The sequence below is a fragment of the Taudactylus pleione genome, unplaced genomic scaffold (genome assembly GCF_031769625.1).
Source record: "Taudactylus pleione unplaced genomic scaffold, aTauple2 ptg000168l, whole genome shotgun sequence".
Lineage (NCBI taxonomy): Eukaryota > Metazoa > Chordata > Amphibia > Anura > Myobatrachidae > Taudactylus > Taudactylus pleione.
The window spans coordinates 2,274,755-2,296,405 of NW_028284570.1; the positions used below are offsets into that span (position 1 = coordinate 2,274,755).

The 21,651-nt window shown below is 51.8% G+C and overlaps 1 protein-coding gene across 3 annotated transcripts in view; it reads left to right on the forward strand.

Annotated features, from left to right (window-relative positions):
• RHPN1 (rhophilin Rho GTPase binding protein 1) overlaps nucleotides 1-21,651 on the forward strand; it is a 130,845-nt gene that overhangs the window by 80,581 nt on the left and 28,613 nt on the right. For all 3 annotated transcript variants that reach the window (XM_088475220.1, XM_088475221.1, XM_088475222.1), the window contains one exon: nucleotides 20,119-20,238. In XM_088475220.1, coding sequence (XP_088331346.1) covers nucleotides 20,119-20,238 — 120 coding nt within the window. The remainder of the gene's footprint in view (nucleotides 1-20,118; nucleotides 20,239-21,651) is intronic.

Below are 21,651 nucleotides of genomic sequence, written 5' to 3' on the forward strand. Positions count from 1 at the left end.
TCAGCTCCCAAATTACCGTCCCATGTCTCCGCTCCCAAATTACCTCGCTGTCTCTCAGCTCCCAAATTACCGTCCCATGTCTCCGCTCCCAAATTACCGTCCCATCAGCTCCCAAATTACCGTCCCATCAGCTACCAAATTACCTCGCTGTCTCTCCTCTCCCAAATTACCGTCCCATCAGCTCCCAAATTACCGTCCCATGTCTCCGCTCCCAAATTACCTCGCTGTCTCTCAGCTCCCAAATTACCGTCCCATGTCTCCGCTCCCAAATTACCTCGCTGTCTCTCCGCTCCCAAATTACCTCGCTGTCTCTCCGCTCCCAAATTACGTTGCTGTCTCTCCGCTCCCAAATTACCTCGCTGTCTCTCCGCTCCCAAATTACCATGCTGTCTCTCAGCTCCCAAAGTACCGTCCCATGTCTCCACTCCCAAATTAACTCGCTGTCTCTCCTCTCCCAAATTACCGTCCCATCAGCTCCCAAAGTACCGTCCCATGTCTCCGCTCCCAAATTACCTCGCTGTCTCTCCTCTCCCAAATTACCGTCCCATCAGCTCCCAAATTACCGTCCCATGTCTCCGCTCCCAAATTACCGTGCTGTCTCTCCGCTCCCAAATTACCTCGCTGTCTCTCCTCTCCCAAATTACCGTCCCATCAGCTCCCAAATTACCGTCCCATGTCTCCGCTCCCAAATTACCTCGCTGTCTCTCAGCTCCCAAATTACCGTCCCATGTCTCCGCTCCCAAATAACTGTCCCATCAGCTCCCAAATTACCGTCCCATGTCTCCGCTCCCAAATTACCATGCTGTCTCTCAGCTCCGAAATTACCGTCCCATGTCTCCGCTCCCAAATTACCTCACTGTCTCTCCTCTCCCAAATTACCGTCCCATGTCTCCGCTCCCAAATTACCGTCCCATGTCTCCGCTCCCAAATTACCTCACTGTCTCTCCTCTCCCAAATTACCGTCCCATGTCTCCGCTCCCAAATTACCTCGCTGTCTCTCCGCTCCCAAATTACCGTCCCATGTCTCCGCTCCCAAATTACTGTGCTGTCTCTCCGCTCCCAAAGTACCATGCTGTCTCTCCGCTCCCAAAGTACCATGCTGTCTCTCCGCTCCCAAATTACCATGCTGTCTCTCAGCTCCCAAATTACCGTCCCATGTCTCCGCTCCCAAATTACCTCGCTGTCTCTCAGCTCCCAAATTACCGTCCCATCAGCTCCCAAAGTACCGTCCCATGTCTCCGCTCCCAAATTACCTCGCTGTCTCTCCTCTCCCAAATTACCGTCCCATCAGCTCCCAAATTTCCGTCCCATGTCTCCGCTCCCAAATTACTGTGCTGTCTCTCCGCTCCCAAAGTACCATGCTGTCTCTCCGCTCCCAAATTACCATGCTGTCTCTCAGCTCCCAAATTACTGTCCCATGTCTCCGCTCCCAAATTACCTCGCTGTCTCTCAGCTCCCAAAGTACCGACCCATCAGCTCCCAAAGTACCGTCCAATGTCTCCGCTCCCAAATTACCTCGCTGTGTCTCCTCTCCCAAATTACCGTCCCATCAGCTCCCAAATTACCGTCCCATCAGCTCCCAAAGTACCGTCCCATGTCTCTGCTCCCAAATTACCTCGCTGTCTCTCCTCTCCCAAATTACCGTCCCATTAGCTCCCAAATTACCGTCCCATGTCTCCGCTTCCAAATTACCTCGCTGTCTCTCAGCTCCCAAAGTACCGTCCCATCAGCTCCCAAATTACCGTCCCATCAGCTCCCAAAGTACCGTCCCATGTCTCTGCTCCCAAATTACCTCGCTGTCTCTCCTCTCCCAAATTACCGTCCCATCAGCTCCCAAATTACCGTCCCATGTCTCCGCTCCCAAATTACCTCGCTGTCTCTCCTCTCCCAAATTACCTCGCTGTCTCTCCTCTCCCAAATTACCGTCCCATCAGCTCCCAAATTACCGTCCCATGTCTCCGCTCCCAAATTACCTCGCTGTCTCTCAGCTCCCAAATTACCGTCCCATGTCTCCGCTCCCAAATTACATCACTGTCTCTCCTCTCCCAAATTACCGTCCCATGTCTCCGCTCCCAAATTACCGTCCCCCATCAGCTACCAAATTACCGTCCCATGTCTCCGCTCCCAAATTACCATGCTGTCTCTCAGCTCCCAAATTACCGTCCCATGTCTCCGCTCCCAAATTACCATGCTGTCTCTCAGCTCCCAAATTACCGTCCCATGTCTCCGCTCCCAAATTACCGTCCCATCAGCTCCCAAATTACCATCCCATGTCTCCGCTCCCAAATTACCGTCCCCATGTCTCCGCTCCCAAATTACTGTGCTGTCTCTCCGCTCCCAAATTACCTCGCTGTCTCTCCACTCCCAAATTACCGTGCTGTCTCTCAGCTCCCAAATTACCGTCCCATGTCTCCGCTCCCAAATTACCTCGCTGTCTCTGCTCTCCCAAAGTACCGTCCCATCAGCTTCCAAAGTACCGTCCCATGTCTCCGCTCCCAAATTACCGTTCCATCAGCATCCAAATTACCGTCCCATCAGCTACCAAATTACCTCGCTGTCTTTCCTCTCCCAAATTACCGTCCCATCAGCTCCCAAAGTACCGTCCCATGTCTCCGCTCCCAAATTACCTCGCTGTCTCTCAGCTCCCAAATTACCGTCCCATGTCTCCGCTCCCAAATTACCTCGCTGTCTCTCAGCTCCCAAAGTACCGTCCCATCAGCTTCCAAAGTACCGTCCCATGTCTCCGCTCCCAAATTACCTCGCTGTCTCTCAGCTCCCAAAGTACCGTCCCATCAGCTTCCAAAGTACCGTCCCATGTCTCCGCTCCCAAATTACCGTTCCATCAGCATCCAAATTACCGTCCCATCAGCTACCAAATTACCTCGCTGTCTTTCCTCTCCCAAATTACCGTCCCATCAGCTCCCAAATTACCGTCCCATGTCTCCGCTCCCAAATTACCTCGCTGTCTCTCCTCTCCCAAATTACCGTCCCATGTCTCCGCTCCCAAATTACCTCGCTGTCTCTCACCTCCCAAAGTACCGTCCCATGTCTCCGCTCCCAAATTACCTCGCTGTCTCTCCTCTCCCAAATTACCGTCCCATCAGCTCCCAAATTACCGTCCCCTGTCTCCGCTCCCAAATTACCTCGCTGTCTCTCCGCTCCCAAATTACCTCGCTGTCTCTTAGCTCCCAAATTACCGTCCCATGTCTCCGCTCCCAAATTACCTCGCTGTCTCTCAGCTCCCAAATTACCGTCCCATCAGCTCCCAAATTACCGTCCCATGTCTCCGCTCCCAAATTACCGTTCCATCAGCATCCAAATTACCGTCCCATCAGCTACCAAATTACCTTGCTGTCTTTCCTCTCCCAAATTACCGTCCCATCAGCTCCCAAATTACCGTCCCCTGTCTCCGCTCCCAAATTACCTCGCTGTCTCTCCGCTCCCAAATTACCTCGCTGTCTCTTAGCTCCCAAATTACCGTCCCATGTCTCCGCTCCCAAATTACCTCGCTGTCTCTCAGCTCCCAAATTACCGTCCCATCAGCTCCCAAATTACCGTCCCATGTCTCCGCTCCCAAATTACCGTTCCATCAGCATCCAAATTACCGTCCCATCAGCTACCAAATTACCTTGCTGTCTTTCCTCTCCCAAATTACCGTCCCATCAGCTCCCAAATTACCGTCCCATGTCTCCGCTCCCAAATTACCTCGCTGTCTCTCCTCTCCCAAATTACCATCCCATGTCTCCGCTCCCAAATTACCTCACTGTCTCTCCTCTCCCAAATTACCGTCCCATCAGCTCCCAAATTACCGTCCCATGTCTCCGCTCCCAAATTACCGTCCCATCAGCTCCCAAAGTACCGTCCCATCAGCTACCAAATTACCTCGCTGTCTCTCCTCTCCCAAATTACCGTCCCATCAGCTCCCAAATTACCATCCCATGTCTCCGCTCCCAAATTACCTCGCTGTCTCTCCTCTCCCAAATTACCGTCCCATCAGCTCCCAAAGTACCGTCCCATGTCTCCGCTCCCAATTACCTCGCTGTCTCTCCGCTCCCAAATTACCTCGCTGTCTCTCAGCTCCCAAATTACCGTCCCATGTCTCCGCTCCCAAATTACCTCACTGTCTCTCCGCTCCCAAATTACCTCGCTGTCTCTCCGCTCCCAAATTACCTCGCTGTCTCTCCGCTCCCAAATTACCTCGCTGTCTCTCCGCTCCCAAATTACCTCGCTGTCTCTCAGCTCCCAATTTACCGTCCCATGTCTCCGCTCCCAAATTACCTCGCTGTCTCTCAGCTCCCAAATTACCGTCCCATGTCTCCGCTCCCAAATTACCGTCCCATCAGCTCCCAAATTACCGTCCCATCAGCTACCAAATTACCTCGCTGTCTCTCCTCTCCCAAATTACCGTCCCATCAGCTCCCAAATTACAGTCCCATGTCTCCGCTCCCAAATTACCTCGCTGTCTCTCAGCTCCCAAATTACCGTCCCATGTCTCCGCTCCCAAATTACCTCGCTGTCTCTCCGCTCCCAAATTACCTCGCTGTCTCTCCGCTCCCAAATTACCTCGCTGTCTCTCCGCTCCCAAATTACCATGCTGTCTCTCAGCTCCCAAAGTACCGTCCCATGTCTCCGCTCCCAAATTACCTCGCTGTCTCTCCTCTCCCAAATTACCGTCCCATCAGCTCCCAAATTACCGTCCCATGTCTCCGCTCCCAAATTACCATGCTGTCTCTCAGCTCCGAAATTACCGTCCCATGTCTCCGCTCCCAAATTACCTCACTGTCTCTCCTCTCCCAAATTACCGTCCCATGTCTCCGCTCCCAAATTACCGTCCCATGTCTCCGCTCCCAAATTACCTCACTGTCTCTCCTCTCCCAAATTACCGTCCCATGTCTCCGCTCCCAAATTACCTCGCTGTCTCTCCGCTCCCAAATTACCGTCCCATCAGCTCCCAAAGTACCGTCCCATGTCTCCGCTCCCAAATTACCTCGCTGTCTCTCCTCTCCCAAATTACCGTCCCTTCAGCTCCCAAATTACCGTCCCATGTCTCCGCTCCCAAATTGCCGTGCTGTCTCTCCGCTCCCAAATTACCTCGCTGTCTCTCCTTTCCCAAATTACCGTCCCATCCGCTCCCAAATTACCGTCCCATGTCTCCGCTCCCAAATTACCTTGCTGTCTCTCAGCTCCCAAATTACCGTCCCATGTCTCCGCTCCCAAATTACTGTCCCATCAGCTCCCAAATTACCGTCCCATGTCTCCGCTCCCAAATTACCATGCTGTCTCTCAGCTCCGAAATTACCGTCCCATGTCTCCGCTCCCAAATTACCTCACTGTCTCTCCTCTCCCAAATTACCGTCCCATGTCTCCGCTCCCAAATTACCGTCCCATGTCTCCGCTCCCAAATTACCTCACTGTCTCTCCTCTCCCAAATTACCGTCCCATGTCTCCGCTCCCAAATTACCTCGCTGTCTCTCCGCTCCCAAATTACCGTCCCATGTCTCCGCTTCCAAATTACTGTGCTGTCTCTCCGCTCCCAAAGTACCATGCTGTCTCTCCGCTCCCAAATTACCTCGCTGTCTCTCATCTCCCAAATTACCGTCCCATCAGCTCCCAAAGTACCGTCCCATGTCTCCGCTCCCAAATTACCTCGCTGTCTCTCCTCTCCCAAATTACCGTCCCATCAGCTCCCAAATTTCCGTCCCATGTCTCCGCTCCCAAATTACTGTGCTGTCTCTCCGCTCCCAAAGTACCATGCTGTCTCTCCGCTCCCAAATTACCATGCTGTCTCTCAGCTCCCAAATTACTGTCCCATGTCTCCGCTCCCAAATTACCTCGCTGTCTCTCAGCTCCCAAATTACCGACCCATCAGCTCCCAAAGTACCGTCCAATGTCTCCGCTCCCAAATTACCTCGCTGTGTCTCCTCTCCCAAATTACCATCCCATCAGCTCCCAAATTACCGTCCCATCAGCTCCCAAAGTACCGTCCCATGTCTCCGCTTCCAAATTACCTCGCTGTCTCTCAGCTCCCAAAGTACCGTCCCATCAGCTCCCAAATTACCGTCCCATCAGCTCCCAAAGTACCGTCCCATGTCTCTGCTCCCAAATTACCTCGCTGTCTCTCCTCTCCCAAATTACCGTCCCATCAGCTCCCAAATTACCGTCCCATGTCTCCGCTCCCAAATTACCTCGCTGTCTCTCCTCTCCCAAATTACCTCGCTGTCTCTCCTCTCCCAAATTACCGTCCCATCAGCTCCCAAATTACCGTCCCATGTCTCCGCTCCCAAATTACCTCGCTGTCTCTCAGCTCCCAAATTACCGTCCCATGTCTCCGCTCCCAAATTACATCACTGTCTCTCCTCTCCCAAATTACCATCCCATGTCTCCGCTCCCAAATTACCGTCCCCCATCAGCTACCAAATTACCGTCCCATGTCTCCGCTCCCAAATTACCATGCTGTCTCTCAGCTCCCAAATTACCGTCCCATGTCTCCGCTCCCAAATTACCATGCTGTCTCTCAGCTCCCAAATTACCGTCCCATGTCTCCGCTCCCAAATTACCGTCCCATCAACTCCCAAATTACCATCCCATGTCTCCGCTCCCAAATTACCGTCCCCATGTCTCCGCTCCCAAATTACTGTGCTGTCTCTCCGCTCCCAAATTACCTTGCTGTCTCTCCACTCCCAAATTACTGTGCTGTCTCTCAGCTCCCAAATTACCGTCCCATCAGCTCCCAAAGTACCGTCCCATGTCTCTGCTACCAAATTACCTCGCTGTCTCTCCTCTCCCAAATTACCGTCCCATCAGCTCCCAAATTACCGTCCCATGTCTCCGCTCCCAAATTACCTCGCTGTCTCTCCTCTCCCAAATTACCGTCCCATGTCTCCGCTCCCAAATTACCTCGCTGTCTCTCACCTCCCAAAGTACCGTCCCATGTCTCCGCTCCCAAATTACCTCGCTGTCTCTCCTCTCCCAAATTACCGTCCCATCAGCTCCCAAATTACCGTCCCATGTCTCCGCTCCCAAATTACCTCGCTGTCTCTCAGCTCCCAAATTACCGTCCCATGTCTCCGCTCCCAAATTACATCACTGTCTCTCCTCTCCCAAATTACCATCCCATGTCTCCGCTCCCAAATTACCGTCCCCCATCAGCTACCAAATTACCGTCCCATGTCTCCGCTCCCAAATTACCATGCTGTCTCTCAGCTCCCAAATTACCGTCCCATGTCTCCGCTCCCAAATTACCATGCTGTCTCTCAGCTCCCAAATTACCGTCCCATGTCTCCGCTCCCAAATTACCGTCCCATCAACTCCCAAATTACCATCCCATGTCTCCGCTCCCAAATTACCGTCCCCATGTCTCCGCTCCCAAATTACTGTGCTGTCTCTCCGCTCCCAAATTACCTTGCTGTCTCTCCACTCCCAAATTACTGTGCTGTCTCTCAGCTCCCAAATTACCGTCCCATCAGCTCCCAAAGTACCGTCCCATGTCTCTGCTACCAAATTACCTCGCTGTCTCTCCTCTCCCAAATTACCGTCCCATCAGCTCCCAAATTACCGTCCCATGTCTCCGCTCCCAAATTACCTCGCTGTCTCTCCTCTCCCAAATTACCGTCCCATGTCTCCGCTCCCAAATTACCTCGCTGTCTCTCACCTCCCAAAGTACCGTCCCATGTCTCCGCTCCCAAATTACCTCGCTGTCTCTCCTCTCCCAAATTACCGTCCCATCAGCTCCCAAATTACCGTCCCCTGTCTCCGCTCCCAAATTACCTCGCTGTCTCTCCGCTCCCAAATTACCTCGCTGTCTCTTAGCTCCCAAATTACCGTCCCATGTCTCCGCTCCCAAATTACCTCGCTGTCTCTCAGCTCCCAAATTACCGTCCCATCAGCTCCCAAATTACCTTCCCATGTCTCCGCTCCCAAATTACCGTTCCATCAGCATCCAAATTACCGTCCCATCAGCTACCAAATTACCTTGCTGTCTTTCCTCTCCCAAATTACCGTCCCATCAGCTCCCAAATTACCGTCCCATGTCTCCGCTCCCAAATTACCTCGCTGTCTCTCCTCTCCCAAATTACCGTCCCATGTCTCCGCTCCCAAATTACCTCGCTGTCTCTCCTCTCCCAAATTACCGTCCCATGTCTCCGCTCCCAAATTACCTCACTGTCTCTCCTCTCCCAAATTACCGTCCCATCAGCTCCCAAATTACCGTCCCATGTCTCCGCTCCCAAATTACCTCGCTGTCTCTCCGCTCCCAAATTACCGTCCCATGTCTCCGCTCCCAAATTACCTCGCTGTCTCTCAGCTCCCAAAGTACCGTCCCATCAGCTCCCAAAGTACCGTCCCATGTCTCCGCTCCCAAATTACCTCGCTGTCTCTCAGCTCCCAAATTATCGTCCCATGTCTCCGCTCCCAAATTACCTCGCTGTCTCTCAGCTCCCAAAGTACCGTCCCATCAGCTTCCAAAGTACCGTCCCATGTCTCCGCTCCCAAATTACCTCGCTGTCTCTCAGCTCCCAAATTATCGTCCCATGTCTCCGCTCCCAAATTACCTCGCTGTCTCTCAGCTCCCAAAGTACCGTCCCATCAGCTTCCAAAGTACCGTCCCATGTCTCCGCTCCCAAATTACCTCGCTGTCTCTCAGCTCCCAAAGTACCGTCCCATCAGCTTCCAAAGTACCGTCCCATGTCTCCGCTCCCAAATTACCGTCCCATCAGCTACCAAATTACCGTCCCATGTCTCCGCTCCCAAATTACCATGCTGTCTCTCAGCTCCCAAATTACCTCGCTGTCTCTCCGCTCCCAAATTACCGTGCTGTCTCTCAGCTCCCAAATTACCGTCCCATGTCTCCGCTCCCAAATTACCTCACTGTCTCTCCTCTCCCAAATTACCGTCCCATCAGCTACCAAATTACCGTCCCATGTCTCCGCTGCCAAATTACCTCGCTGTCTCTCCGCTCCCAAATTACCTCGCTATCTCTCAACTCCCAAATTACCGTCCCATGTCTCCGCTCCCAAATTACCTCACTCTCTCTCCTCTCCCAAATTACCGTCCCATGTCTCCGCTCCCAAATTACCTCGCTGTCTCTCCTCTCCCAAATTACCGTCCCATGTCTCCGCTCCCAAATTACCTCGCTGTCTCTCAGCTCCCAAAGTACCGTCCCATCAGCTCCCAAAGTACCGTCCCATCAGCTCCCAAATTACCGTCCCATCAGCTCCCAAATTACCGTCCCATGTCTCCTCTCCCAAATTACGTCCCATGTCTCCGCTCCCAAATTACCTCGCTGTCTCTGCTCCCAAATTACCTCGCTGTCTCTCAGCTCCCAAAGTAACCGTCCCATCAGCTCCCAAATTACCGTCCCATGTCTCTGCTCCCAAATTACTTCGCTGTCCCTCAGCTCCCAAATTACCCTCCCATGTCTCCGCTCCCAAATTACCTCACTGTCTCTCCTCTCCCAAATTACCGTCCCATGTCTCCGCTCCCGAATTACCGTCCCATTAGCTACCAAATTACCGTCCCATGTGTCCGCTCCCAAATTACCATGCTGTCTCTCAGCTCCCAAATTACCGTCCCATGTCTCCGCTCCCAAATTACTGTGCTGTGTCTCCGCTCCCAAATTACCTCGCTGACTCTCCGCTCCCAAATTACCGTGCTGTCTCTCAGCTCCCAAATTACCGTCCCATGTCTCCGCTCCCAAATTACCTCACTGTCTCTCCTCTCCCAAATTACCATGCTGTCTCTCAGCTCCCAAATTACCGTCCCATGTCTCCGCTCCCAAATTACCTCGCTGTCTCTCCTCTCCCAAAGTACCGTCCCATCAGCTCCTAAAGTACCGTCCCATGTCTCCGCTCCCAAATTACCTCGCTGTCTCTCAGCTCCCAAAGTACCGTCCCATCAGCTCCCAAAGTACCGTCCCATCAGCTCCCAAATTTCCGTCCCATCAGCTCCCAAATTACCGTCCCATGTCTCCTCTCCCAAATTACCGTCCCATCAGCTCCCAAAGTACCGTCCCATGTCTCCGCTCCCAAATTACCTCGCTGTCTCTCAGCTCCCAAATTACCGTCCCATGTCTCCGCTTCCAAATTACCTCGCTGTCTCTCCTCTCCCAAATTACCGTCCCATCAGCTCCCAAATTACCGTCCCATGTCTCCGCTCCCAAATTACCTCGCTGTCTCTCAGCTCCCAAATTACCGTCCCATCAGCTCCCAAATTACCGTCCCATGTCTCCGCTCCCAAATTACCTCGCTGTCTCTCAGCTCCCAAATTACCGTCCCATGTCTCCGCTCCCAAATTACCTCGCTGTCTCTCCTCTCCCAAATTACCGTCCCATCAGCTCCCAAATTACCGTCCCATCAGCTCCCAAAGTACCGTCCCATGTCTCCGCTCCCAAATTACCTCGCTGTCTCTCAGCTCCCAAAGTACCGTCCCATCAGCTCCCAAATTACCGTCCCATCAGCTCCCAAAGTACCGTCCCATGTCTCCCGCTCCCAAATTACCTCGCTGTCTCTCCTCTCCCAAATTACCGTCCCATCAGCTCCCAAATTACCGTCCCATCAGCTCCCAAAGTACCGTCCCATGTCTCCGCTCCCAAATAACCTCGCTGTCTCTCCTCTCCCAATTTACCGTCCCATCAGCTCCCAAATTACCGTCCCATGTCTCCGCTCCCAAATTACCTCGCTGTGTCTCCTCTCCCAAATTACCTCGCTGTCTCTCCTCTCCCAAATTACCGTCCCATCAGCTCCCAAATTACCGTCCCATGTCTCCGCTCCCAAATTACCTTGCTGTCTCTCAGCTCCCAAATTACCGTACCATGTCTCCGCTCCCAAATTACCTCGCTGTCTCTCAGCTCCCAAATTACCGTCCCATGTCTCCGCTCCCAAATTACCTCGCTGTCTCTCAGCTCCCAAATTACCGTCCCATGTCTCCGCTCCCAAATTACCTCGCTGTCTCTCAGCTCCGAAAGTACCGTCCCATCAGCTCCCAAATTACTGTCCCATCAGCTCCCAAAGTACCGTCCCATGTCTCCGCTCCCAAATTACCTCGCTGTCTCTCCTCTCCCAAATTACCGTCCCATCAGCTCCCAAATTACCGTCCCATGTCTCCGCTCCCAAATTACCTCGCTGTCTCTCCTCTCCCAAATTACCGTCCCATCAGCTCCCAAATTACCGTCCCATGTCTCCGCTCCCAAATTACCTCGCTGTCTCTCCTCTCCCAAATTACCGTCCCATCAGCTCCCAAATTACCGGCCCATGTCTCCGCTCCCAAATTACCTCGCTGTCTCTCCTCTCCCAAATTACCGTCCCATCAGCTCCCAAATTACCGTTCCATGTCTCCGCTCCCAAATTACCTTGCTGTCTCTCAGCTCCCAAGTTACCGTCCCATGTCTCCGCTCCCAAATTACCTCGCTGTCTCTCAGCTCCCAAATTACCATCCCATGTCTCAGCTCCCAAATTACCGTCCCATGTCTCCGCTCCCAAATTACCGTCCCATGTCTCCGCTCCCAAATTACCTCGCTGTCTCTCAGCTCCCAAATTACCTCGCTGTCTCTCCTCTCCCAAATTACCTCGCTGTCTCTCAGCTCCCAAATTACCGTCCCATGTCTCCGCTCCCAAATTACCTCGCTGTCTCTCCTCTCCCAAATTACCGTTCCATCAGCTCCCAAATTACCGTCCCATGTCTCCGCTCCCAAATTACCGTGCTGTCTCTCCGCTCCCAAATTACTTCGCTGTCTCTCCTCTCCCAAATTACCGTCCCATCAGCTCCCAATTACCGTCCCATGTGTCCGCTCCCAAATTACCTCGCTGTCTCTCAGCTCCCAAATTACCGTCCCATGTCTCCGCTCCCAAATTACCGTCCCATGTCTCCGCTCCCAAATTACTGTCCCATGTCTCAGCTCCCAAATTACCTCGCTGTCTCTCAGCTCCCAAATTACCTCGCTGTCTCTCCTCTCCCAAATTACCTCGCTGTCTCTCAGCTCCCAAATTACCGTCCCATGTCTCCGCTCCCAAATTACCTCGCTGTCTCTCCTCTCCCAAATTACCGTCCCATGTCTCCGCTCCCAAATTACCTCGCTGTCTCTCCTCTCCCAAATTACCGTCCCATGTCTCCGCTCCCAAATTACCTCGCTGTCTCTCCTCTCCCCAATTACCGTCCCATCAGCTCCCAAAGTACCGTCCCATGTCTCCGCTCCCAAATTACCGTCCCATCAGCTCCCAAAGTACCGTCCCATGTCTCCGCTCCCAAATTACCTCGCTGTCTCTCAGCTCCCAAATTACCGCCCCATCAGCTCCCAAATTACCGTACCATGTCTCCGCTCCCAAATTACCTCGCTGTCTCTCAGCTCCCAAATTACCGTCCCATGTCTCCGCTCCCAAATTACCTCGCTGTCTCTCAGCTCCCAAATTACCGTCCCATGTCTCCGCTCCCAAATTACCTCGCTGTCTCTCAGCTCCGAAAGTACCGTCCCATCAGCTCCCAAATTACCGTCCCATGTCTCCGCTCCCAAATTACCTCGCTGTCTCTCCTCTCCCAAATTACCGTCCCATCAGCTCCCAAATTACCGTCCCATGTCTCCGCTCCCAAATTACCTCGCTGTCTCTCCTCTCCCAAATTACCGTCCCATCAGCTCCCAAATTACCGGCCCATGTCTCCGCTCCCAAATTACCTCGCTGTCTCTCCTCTCCCAAATTACCGTCCCATCAGCTCCCAAATTACCGTTCCATGTCTCCGCTCCCAAATTACCTCGCTGTCTCTCAGCTCCCAAGTTACCGTCCCATGTCTCCGCTCCCAAATTACCTCGCTGTCTCTCAGCTCCCAAATTACCATCCCATGTCTCAGCTCCCAAATTACCGTCCCATGTCTCCGCTCCCAAATTACCTCGCTGTCTCTCAGCTCCCAAATTACCTCGCTGTCTCTCCTCTCCCAAATTACCTCGCTGTCTCTCAGCTCCCAAATTACCGTCCCATGTCTCCGCTCCCAAATTACCTCGCTGTCTCTCCTCTCCCAAATTACCGTCCCATGTCTCCGCTCCCAAATTACCTCGCTGTCTCTCCTCTCCCAAATTACCGTCCCATGTCTCCGCTCCCAAATTACCTCGCTGTCTCTCCTCTCCCAAATTACCGTTCCATCAGCTCCCAAATTACCGTCCCATGTCTCCGCTCCCAAATTACCGTGCTGTCTCTCCGCTCCCAAATTACTTCGCTGTCTCTCCTCTCCCAAATTACCGTCCCATCAGCTCCCAATTACCGTCCCATGTGTCCGCTCCCAAATTACCTCGCTGTCTCTCAGCTCCCAAATTACCGTCCCATGTCTCCGCTCCCAAATTACCGTCCCATGTCTCCGCTCCCAAATTACTGTCCCATGTCTCAGCTCCCAAATTACCTCGCTGTCTCTCAGCTCCCAAATTACCTCGCTGTCTCTCCTCTCCCAAATTACCTCGCTGTCTCTCAGCTCCCAAATTACCGTCCCATGTCTCCGCTCCCAAATTACCTCGCTGTCTCTCCTCTCCCAAATTACCGTCCCATGTCTCCGCTCCCAAATTACCTCGCTGTCTCTCCTCTCCCAAATTACCGTCCCATGTCTCCGCTCCCAAATTACCTCGCTGTCTCTCCTCTCCCCAATTACCGTCCCATCAGCTCCCAAAGTACCGTCCCATGTCTCCGCTCCCAAATTACCGTCCCATCAGCTCCCAAAGTACCGTCCCATGTCTCCGCTCCCAAATTACCTCGCTGTCTCTCAGCTCCCAAATTACCGCCCCATCAGCTCCCAAATTACCGTCCCATGTCTCCGCTCCCAAATTACCGTCCCATCAGCTCCCAAATTACCGTCCCATCAGCTACCAAATTACCTCGCTGTCTCTCCTCTCCCAAATTACCGTCCCATGTCTCCGCTCCCAAATTACCTCGCTGTCTCTCCTCTCCCAAATTACCGTCCCATCAGTTCCCAAAGTACCGTCCCATGTCTCCTCTCCCAAATTACCGTCCCATCAGCTCCCAAAGTACCGTCCCATGTCTCCGCTCCCAAATTACCTCGCTGTCTCTCCTCTCCCAAATTACAGTCCCATCAGCTCCCAAATTACCGTCCCATGTCTCCGCTCCCAAATTACCTCGCTGTCTGTCCTCTCCCAAATTACCGTCCCATGTCTCCGCTCCCAAATTACCTCGCTGTCTCTCTTCTCCCAAATTACCGTCCCATCAGCTCCCAAAGTACTGTCCCATGTCTCCTCTCCCAAATTACCGTCCCATCAGCTCCCAAAGTACCGTCCCATGTCTCCGCTCCCAAATTACCTCGCTGTCTCTCCTCTCCCAAATTACTGTCCCATGTCTCCGCTCCCAAATTACCTCGCTGTCTCTCAGCTCCCAAATTACCGTCCCAACAGCTCCCAAATTACCGTCCCATCAGCTCCCATGCCCCTCCAACCTGCCTGAGAGACTTTCCTAGACCTGCCTCACACTCTTTCTTGTCTCTCACAACCTATTGAATCCTCTTAAAAAATCATCCAACGTGCCCGACTGGCACCTGGCCCCCCTGACATTTCCCCTGTTCCTTCATAGGGGAGGAACGCAGATATCGTGTGGCCGGTGATATAGCTTACATTATATGGCCACACTATCAGGCTGTGAGATAATGTCTGTCGGTCTGACAATGTACGTATATACCCAGTGGTGAATGATCTGATCACAGCGAAGTGTAAAGGTCATTAGTCACTTATTCTCCTTGGTCTCTGTGCTGCATGTGACACTCCTCACACACCACATTCCCTGGCTCTTCCTAGGCTTCCAGGTGGCTTCCTTCTGCCCCATAAGTAATGAGCCGGAATATTAGCCTGTGACTGCCTCTAACGTTGATATCTAACCCTATGGTTACATAATCCAGTGTTAATCAGTGTTTCCCTCTCTGTATGCCGCCATTGCTATGATCTACGTAATATAAAATACAGGCCCTGATGTGGGCTGGTGTTGCTGGATGCTGTTTGGTTACATACACAGAATAACGCTCCGCACCGCATCTTCTCATGTTGCGTTTAATGCAGAGCATTGCCACCTCTACTGTCTATAAAGTGGTAACCTCAGAGACGCGTATCTTATTGCTCTATAATTGTACATCATCATCGGTAGCGCATCGTAACGGTTCTCTGTGCTGCACTATTTCTCTGACCGTTTTATCTTATTGCGTCCCGATCGGAAAAATCGCTTGTCTGGGCATACCCAATGCGATGGTCACCCACTCTATGGTTGAATCTATAAATAATCATCCAACGTGTAATCTGCGTTTTACGACTGGTAGATCCGCTGTACGATAGACAGTGGTAGATCTGTTAGCGCCTGGTTACTCGTGCAGTCATGGACCTGCTAAATCCCAGTGTGCCGCAGTCAGTAACCGGTCACCTAACCCCTATATAGATTTCCGCTGATACTTTATGTGGCTTCCATACCACTGCACTTTATTCTGGATGCTGACACTGAAAGCTTCCTGCGCCCTCAGCCCTGAACGGGTTAAAGCGGCTGCCGCTGTGTCATAAACTCAGAGTGAGCAAGTGTGGCCGCTGCCATTCATCCTCCTGTCGTCCCCCAGCTGTAATGCTGACCCCTGGGCAAGAGGCCATTAATAAGGACCATTCTTCAGTGTCCTGAGCCCAACTCCATGCGCTCTGCGCCGCGGTGTAAATCCTCAGATTATCCTCCGCAATCTCTTTATGTGAATTCCTTCCCTGATGATTGTTGCACATGTTATATAATGGTATAATACAAATCTCGGAGGGGGCCGCTGGGTGTATAAGAAAACAAAAGTCTTTTTAGTCTTTCTAGGGGTTTAGTAAACGCGTTGCAATTTTAACTATATAATAATCACAGTAGAAGTACCGTAAAGAGCTAGATACACCAGTAGGATATTACAAATATGTCATTTAATATATGAGGAGTCAACATATTTCGTATATTAAAGGGACTCTTGCTAGGCAGCTGTTCTGTTACCTGCCATGTAAGGCTCTCACTGGCTCCATACACTCTTCTTCCTGGCAGAGATGTAACTAGACTTTTTGGTGCCCTGTGCCAGAAAGAGCATTTGCGCCCCCTCATTTTTCAAAGGGACATAATGCACCCAAAAAAGGGCCATGGCCTCATGGGGAAGGGCCAGGGAAGAGATAGGGGAGGCCAGGAGATGCTGGGGATAAATAGGGACATAATATAGTGCACCTGAGAGAGGGCCATGGCCTCATGGGGAAGGGCCAGGGAAGAGATAGGGGAGGCCAGGAGATGCTGGGGATAAATAGGGACATAATATAGTGCACCTGAGAGAGGGCCATGGCCTCATGGGGAAGGGCCAGGGAAGAGATAGGGGAGGCCAGGAGATGCTGGGGATAAATAGGGACATAATATAGTGCACCTGAGAGAGGGCCATGGCCTCATGGGGAAGGGCCAGGGAAGAGATAGGAGAGGCCAGGAGATGCTGGGGATAAATAGGGACATAATATAGTGCACCTGAGAGAGGGCCATGGCCTCATGGGGAAGGGCCAGGGAAGAGATAGGGGAGGCCAGGAGATGCTGGGGATAAATAGGGACATAATATAGTGCACCTGAGAGAGAGCCATGGCCTCATGGGGAAGGGCCAGGGAAGAGATAGGAGAGGCGAGGAGATGCTGGGGATAAATAGGGACATAATATAGTGCACCTGAGAGAGGACCATGGCCTCATGGGGAAGGGCCAGGGAAGAGATAGAGGAGGCCAGGAGATGCTGGGGATAAATAGGGACATAATATAGTGCACCTGTGAGAGGGCCATGGCCTCATGGGGAAGGGCCAGGGAAGAGATAGGGGAGGCCAGGAGATGCTGGGGATAAATAGGGACATAATATAGTGCACCTGAGAGAGAGCCATGGCCTCATGGGGAAGGGCCAGGGAAGAGATAGGAGAGGCCAGGAGATGCTGGGGATAAATAGGGACATAATATAGTGCACCTGAGAGAGGGCCATGGCCTCATGGGGAAGGGCCAGGGAAGAGATAGGGGAGGCCAGGAGATGCTGGGGATAAATAGGGACATAATATAGTGCACCTGAGAGAGGGCCATGGCTTCATGGGGAAGGGCCAGGGAAGAGATAGGAGAGGCCAGGAGATGCTGGGGATAAATAGGGACATAATATAGTGCACCTGAGAGAGGGCCATGGCCTCATGGGGAAGGGCCAGGGAAGAGATAGGGGAGGCCAGGAGATGCTGGGGATAAATAGGGACATAATATAGTGCACCTGAGAGAGGGCCATGGCCTCATGGGGAAGGGCCAGGGAAGAGATAGGGGAGGCCAGGAGATGCTGGGGATAAATAGGGACATAATATAGTGCACCTGAGAGAGGGCCATGGCCTCATGGGGAAGGGCCAGGGAAGAGATAGGGGAGGCCAGGAGATGCTGGGGATAAATAGGACATAATATAGTGCACTTGAGAGAGGGCCATGGCCTCATGGGGAAGGGCCAGGGAAGAGATAGGAGAGGCGAGGAGATGCTGGGGATAAATAGGGACATAATATAGTGCACCTGAGAGAGGGCCATGGCCTCATGGGGAAGGGCCAGGGAAGAGATAGGGGAGGCCAGGAGATGCTGGGGATGAAATAAGAGGATGCTACAAGCAAGAATGATAATAAACAGAAATGTGACAGGCCCAAACAGCGCCCCCTGACCTGTGGTGCCCTATGCGATGGCACCGGCCGCACTACCCTTGCTACGGCCCTGCTTCCTGGTACTAATAATGCAGATTATATGGGCAGCTTTGACTGTAGCAAGCGTCAAATTGTCTTTCAGCCCTGTGTGACTCTGCAGCCATTGCGTAGACCGCGCAGTTTATAGGCTCCGGTACTGAACAGTCTGTGTCGGCCACTATGCCCAGCGATGTAGAATGTTGTATCGGCAGAATTTATGAATTTAGAACATTCGTAAAATGGAGAATTAAAACTAGCTTCCTCTGCGATTTCCTAATGGTTAAGATGAGCTTAAACATGAAACCATTATGGAATCTGTATGATTTACCGCCGGCCAAACCTAACCCCCTCTTCCACGCAGCCTAACCCTAAGTTTCCCGGGGGGTGCCTAACCCTAACCTCCCCCCGGAGGTGCCTAACCTCCCCTTTCTCTAGCCTAACCCTCCCCAGCCCCCTAACCTGACAAACCGACCCCCCCCCCCCCCCCGCCCCGCGAGGCTGTCCGCGCGCGGATTACCTTCGATCGGTAAGCCGGGTGTCGGGCTACCGGCGTAGGTCAAATGACAGGCGTCGGGATTTCGACGCCTGTCATTAGTACCTTGCCTGGATTAGACAGTCGAGAAGCCGGCGGTCGGGATTACGTCCGTGGACTTCCCGACTGCTTCCCTTTACCTGCGCTGTCATGGCTGACCACATGGCTTGCCGTTGAGTCATTGTAAATATGCGGTCTTATTGAGAGATGTCACAATGCCGATATCTTTTCCTACTGCGCATGCGTATAAGTTGCACTGTGCATGTGCCGCGATGGTCGTGCAACACCTGCCGCAGTGAGGATTTATTTGTAAAGTGATTGACGTGCAGAGGGTGCTTGTGGGGGGGGGTGACTCAAATGCAGGCGTGCTGCGGCCGTTTTCAGGGCGTGTCTCAGTCTGCAACTACGATCCCGTACACCGTTGCAAAGGCTCCGGCGGCTCAGTTTTGTCGGCCATCCTGAGTAACCGTATTGTTAAGCCCCGTACACACTGGTCGATATTTATGAACGATAACGACCTCTTTGATCGATATGTATCATTCAAACCATCCAGTGTGTATGCACTAAGCGATGAACGATGCACACTCCCGCGGGTCGTTGAATTCCCCAGCTGTCTGTACATGCAGTCCAATCCGGGGCGGCTGCCGATCTCGCTCAACACACACGTCGACCAGTGTGAACGGGCCGTTACTCAGAAGTTCAATGATCGACCAACGTGCAGCTGCAGGCAGCATTTGTATATAAAATATCATCTTAATTTCAAATTTTTGCCCCATTGTAGATTGGGGAGGGAAAATCCCCCCTAAAGAAATGACCCTCTACAGTCGGCTGCCTCACTTCGAGTCTCTGGGACTCCCCTTTCCGAACCAGCCAATCACAAGGAGCCGGAGTGCGAAACTGCTTGTGATTGGCTGTTGGGTAGGGGCGCTCCCAGTTCCCCGCTGTCTTAATCATCTCACATCTGACGTGAGCGGGTCGGTCACTAACTTTGGGAATATTTGCCCAGGGTTAGTTTATTGTTTATTCCTTGTGGACTACGTTTATGTTGCTTATACTGTGTCACTCTTTTGGGGCAGTGGGACAGGATTTTAGGGACTTCTGTCATTTATAGAGCACTGGGGTTCCGGAGCTGCCATTACAGGATTCCCAGTCTGGATAATAGACCTGGCCCCACTGCCCAGGGGGCTCAATAAATGCCCCGGCTTGTCTCTGTACGTTACTGCGGCCCCTCTCCCAGTAGAGGCACCAGTGCAGCACTGACCATCCTGGGGCTGGTTACAGGCGGGGACACAGATCTGACCAGCAGACTCAGTGGGAGATAGATCAAACCATCTACAGAGAAGAAATGAAGAATCACCTATAACAACCAATCAGATTGTAGCTACCATTTTATAGACTGTACTAGATAAATGATAGCTAGAAGCTGATTGGTTGATTTGGGCAACACGTCCACTTATCTTTAGAAGGTTTGAGACATGTCCCCCTATGAGTTGTACCTCCGTATTCCCCATGGGGATATGAGGGGGGTGACACTGGGAGATCCCACCTCTTTTCTCTGTTCATTTGAGGTTGTAGTTGGAATTATTTAGCATTTGGGTGAAGGTTTATGGTGGGGAAATTGGGACTGTGTTAAAGACCAAGGGGTATATTTACTAAAGTGAGAGTTATTTGCCCATCGCAATCAATCAGATTCTACCTAACATTTAGGTAGCACCTTCTAGAAGATAATAGCTAGAATCTGATTGGTTGCTATGGGCAACATCTCCACTTCTGAAAACTCTCACTGTAGTAAATTTACCCCCTAGTACCCGGATAGATGCATTGTGTAGTGACCCTTGTAGTAGTGGTAGTAGTAATACTGTGGGCTTCTCATGGAATATAGAATAATACCAGGTTTCACTTCCAGCCTCACCGGGACAGGAGTTGATTGATCATGAGAAGGCAATGTTGCAGTTCCACACCACACCACCAGAGGGCCCCAACATCAGCTTCTTGCTACAAGACCATGAGGAGCGCAGGAAACTAAGTAATGTCCCTGTCTGGAGCTGCCAACCAGACTGCTTTATCCCTGCTTTTATCCCTGAGATTGTCTACTCAGAACATAGCACTGACTGTGTACTGGTATGATCTGTGTGTACCTACAGGTGTGGTGGCAGGGCACTGGTATATAATGCTCTGTGTGTACCAACAGGTGTGGGGGCAGGGCCCTGGTATATAATGCTGTGTGTGTACCTACACGTGTGGGGGCAGGACACTGGTATATAATGCTCTGTGTGTACCTACAGGTGTGGGGGCAGGGCACTAGTATATAATCCTCTGTGTGTACCTACAGGTGTGGGGGCAGGGCCCTGGTATATAATGCTCTGTGTGAGATAGCGGGGCACTGGTATATAATGCTATGTGTGAGATAGCGGGGTACTGGTATATAATGCACTGTGTGAGATAGTGGGGTACTGTTATATAATGCTCTGTGTGAGATAGCGGGGTACTGGTATATAATGCACTGTGTGAGATACTGGGGTACTGTTATATAATGCACTGTGTGAGATAGCGGGGTACTGGTATATAATGCACTGTGTGAGATAGCGGGGTACTGGTATATAATGCACTGTGTGAGATAGCGGGGCACTGGTATATAATGCTCTGTGTGAGATAGCGGGGTACTGGTATATAATGCACTGTGTGAGATAGCGGGGTACTGGTATATAATGCTCTGTGTGAAATAGCGGGGTACTGGTATATAATGCACTGTGTGAGATAGTGGGGTACTGGTATATAATGCACTGTGTGAGATAGCGGGGTACTGGTATATAATGCTCTGTGTGAGATAGCGGGGTACTGGTATATAATGCACTGTGAGATAGCGGGGTACTGGTATATAATGCACTGTGTGAGATAGCTGGGTACTGGTATATAATGCACTGTGTGAGATAGCGGGGTACTGTTATATAATGGGCTGTGTGAGATAGCGGGGTACTGGTATATAATGCTCTGTGTGAGATAGCGGGGTACTGGTATATAATGCTCTGTGTGAGATAGCGGGGTACTGGTATATAATGCTCTGTGTGAGATAGCGGGGTACTGGTATATAATGGGCTGTGTGAGATAGCGGGGTACTGTTATATAATGGGCTGTGTGAGATAGCGGGGTACTGGTATATAATGCTCTGTGTGAGATAGCGGGGTACTGGTATATAATGCTCTGTGTGAGATAGCGGGGTACTGGTATATAATGCTCTGTGTGAGATAGCGGGGTACTGGTATATAATGCTCTGTGTGAGATAGCGGGGTACTGGTATATAATGGGCTGTGTGAGATAGCGGGGTACTGGTATATAATGCTCTGTGTGAGATAGCGGGGTACTGGTATATAATGCAATGTGTGAGATAGCGGGGTACTGGTATATAATGGGCTCTGAGATAGCGGGGTACTGGTATATA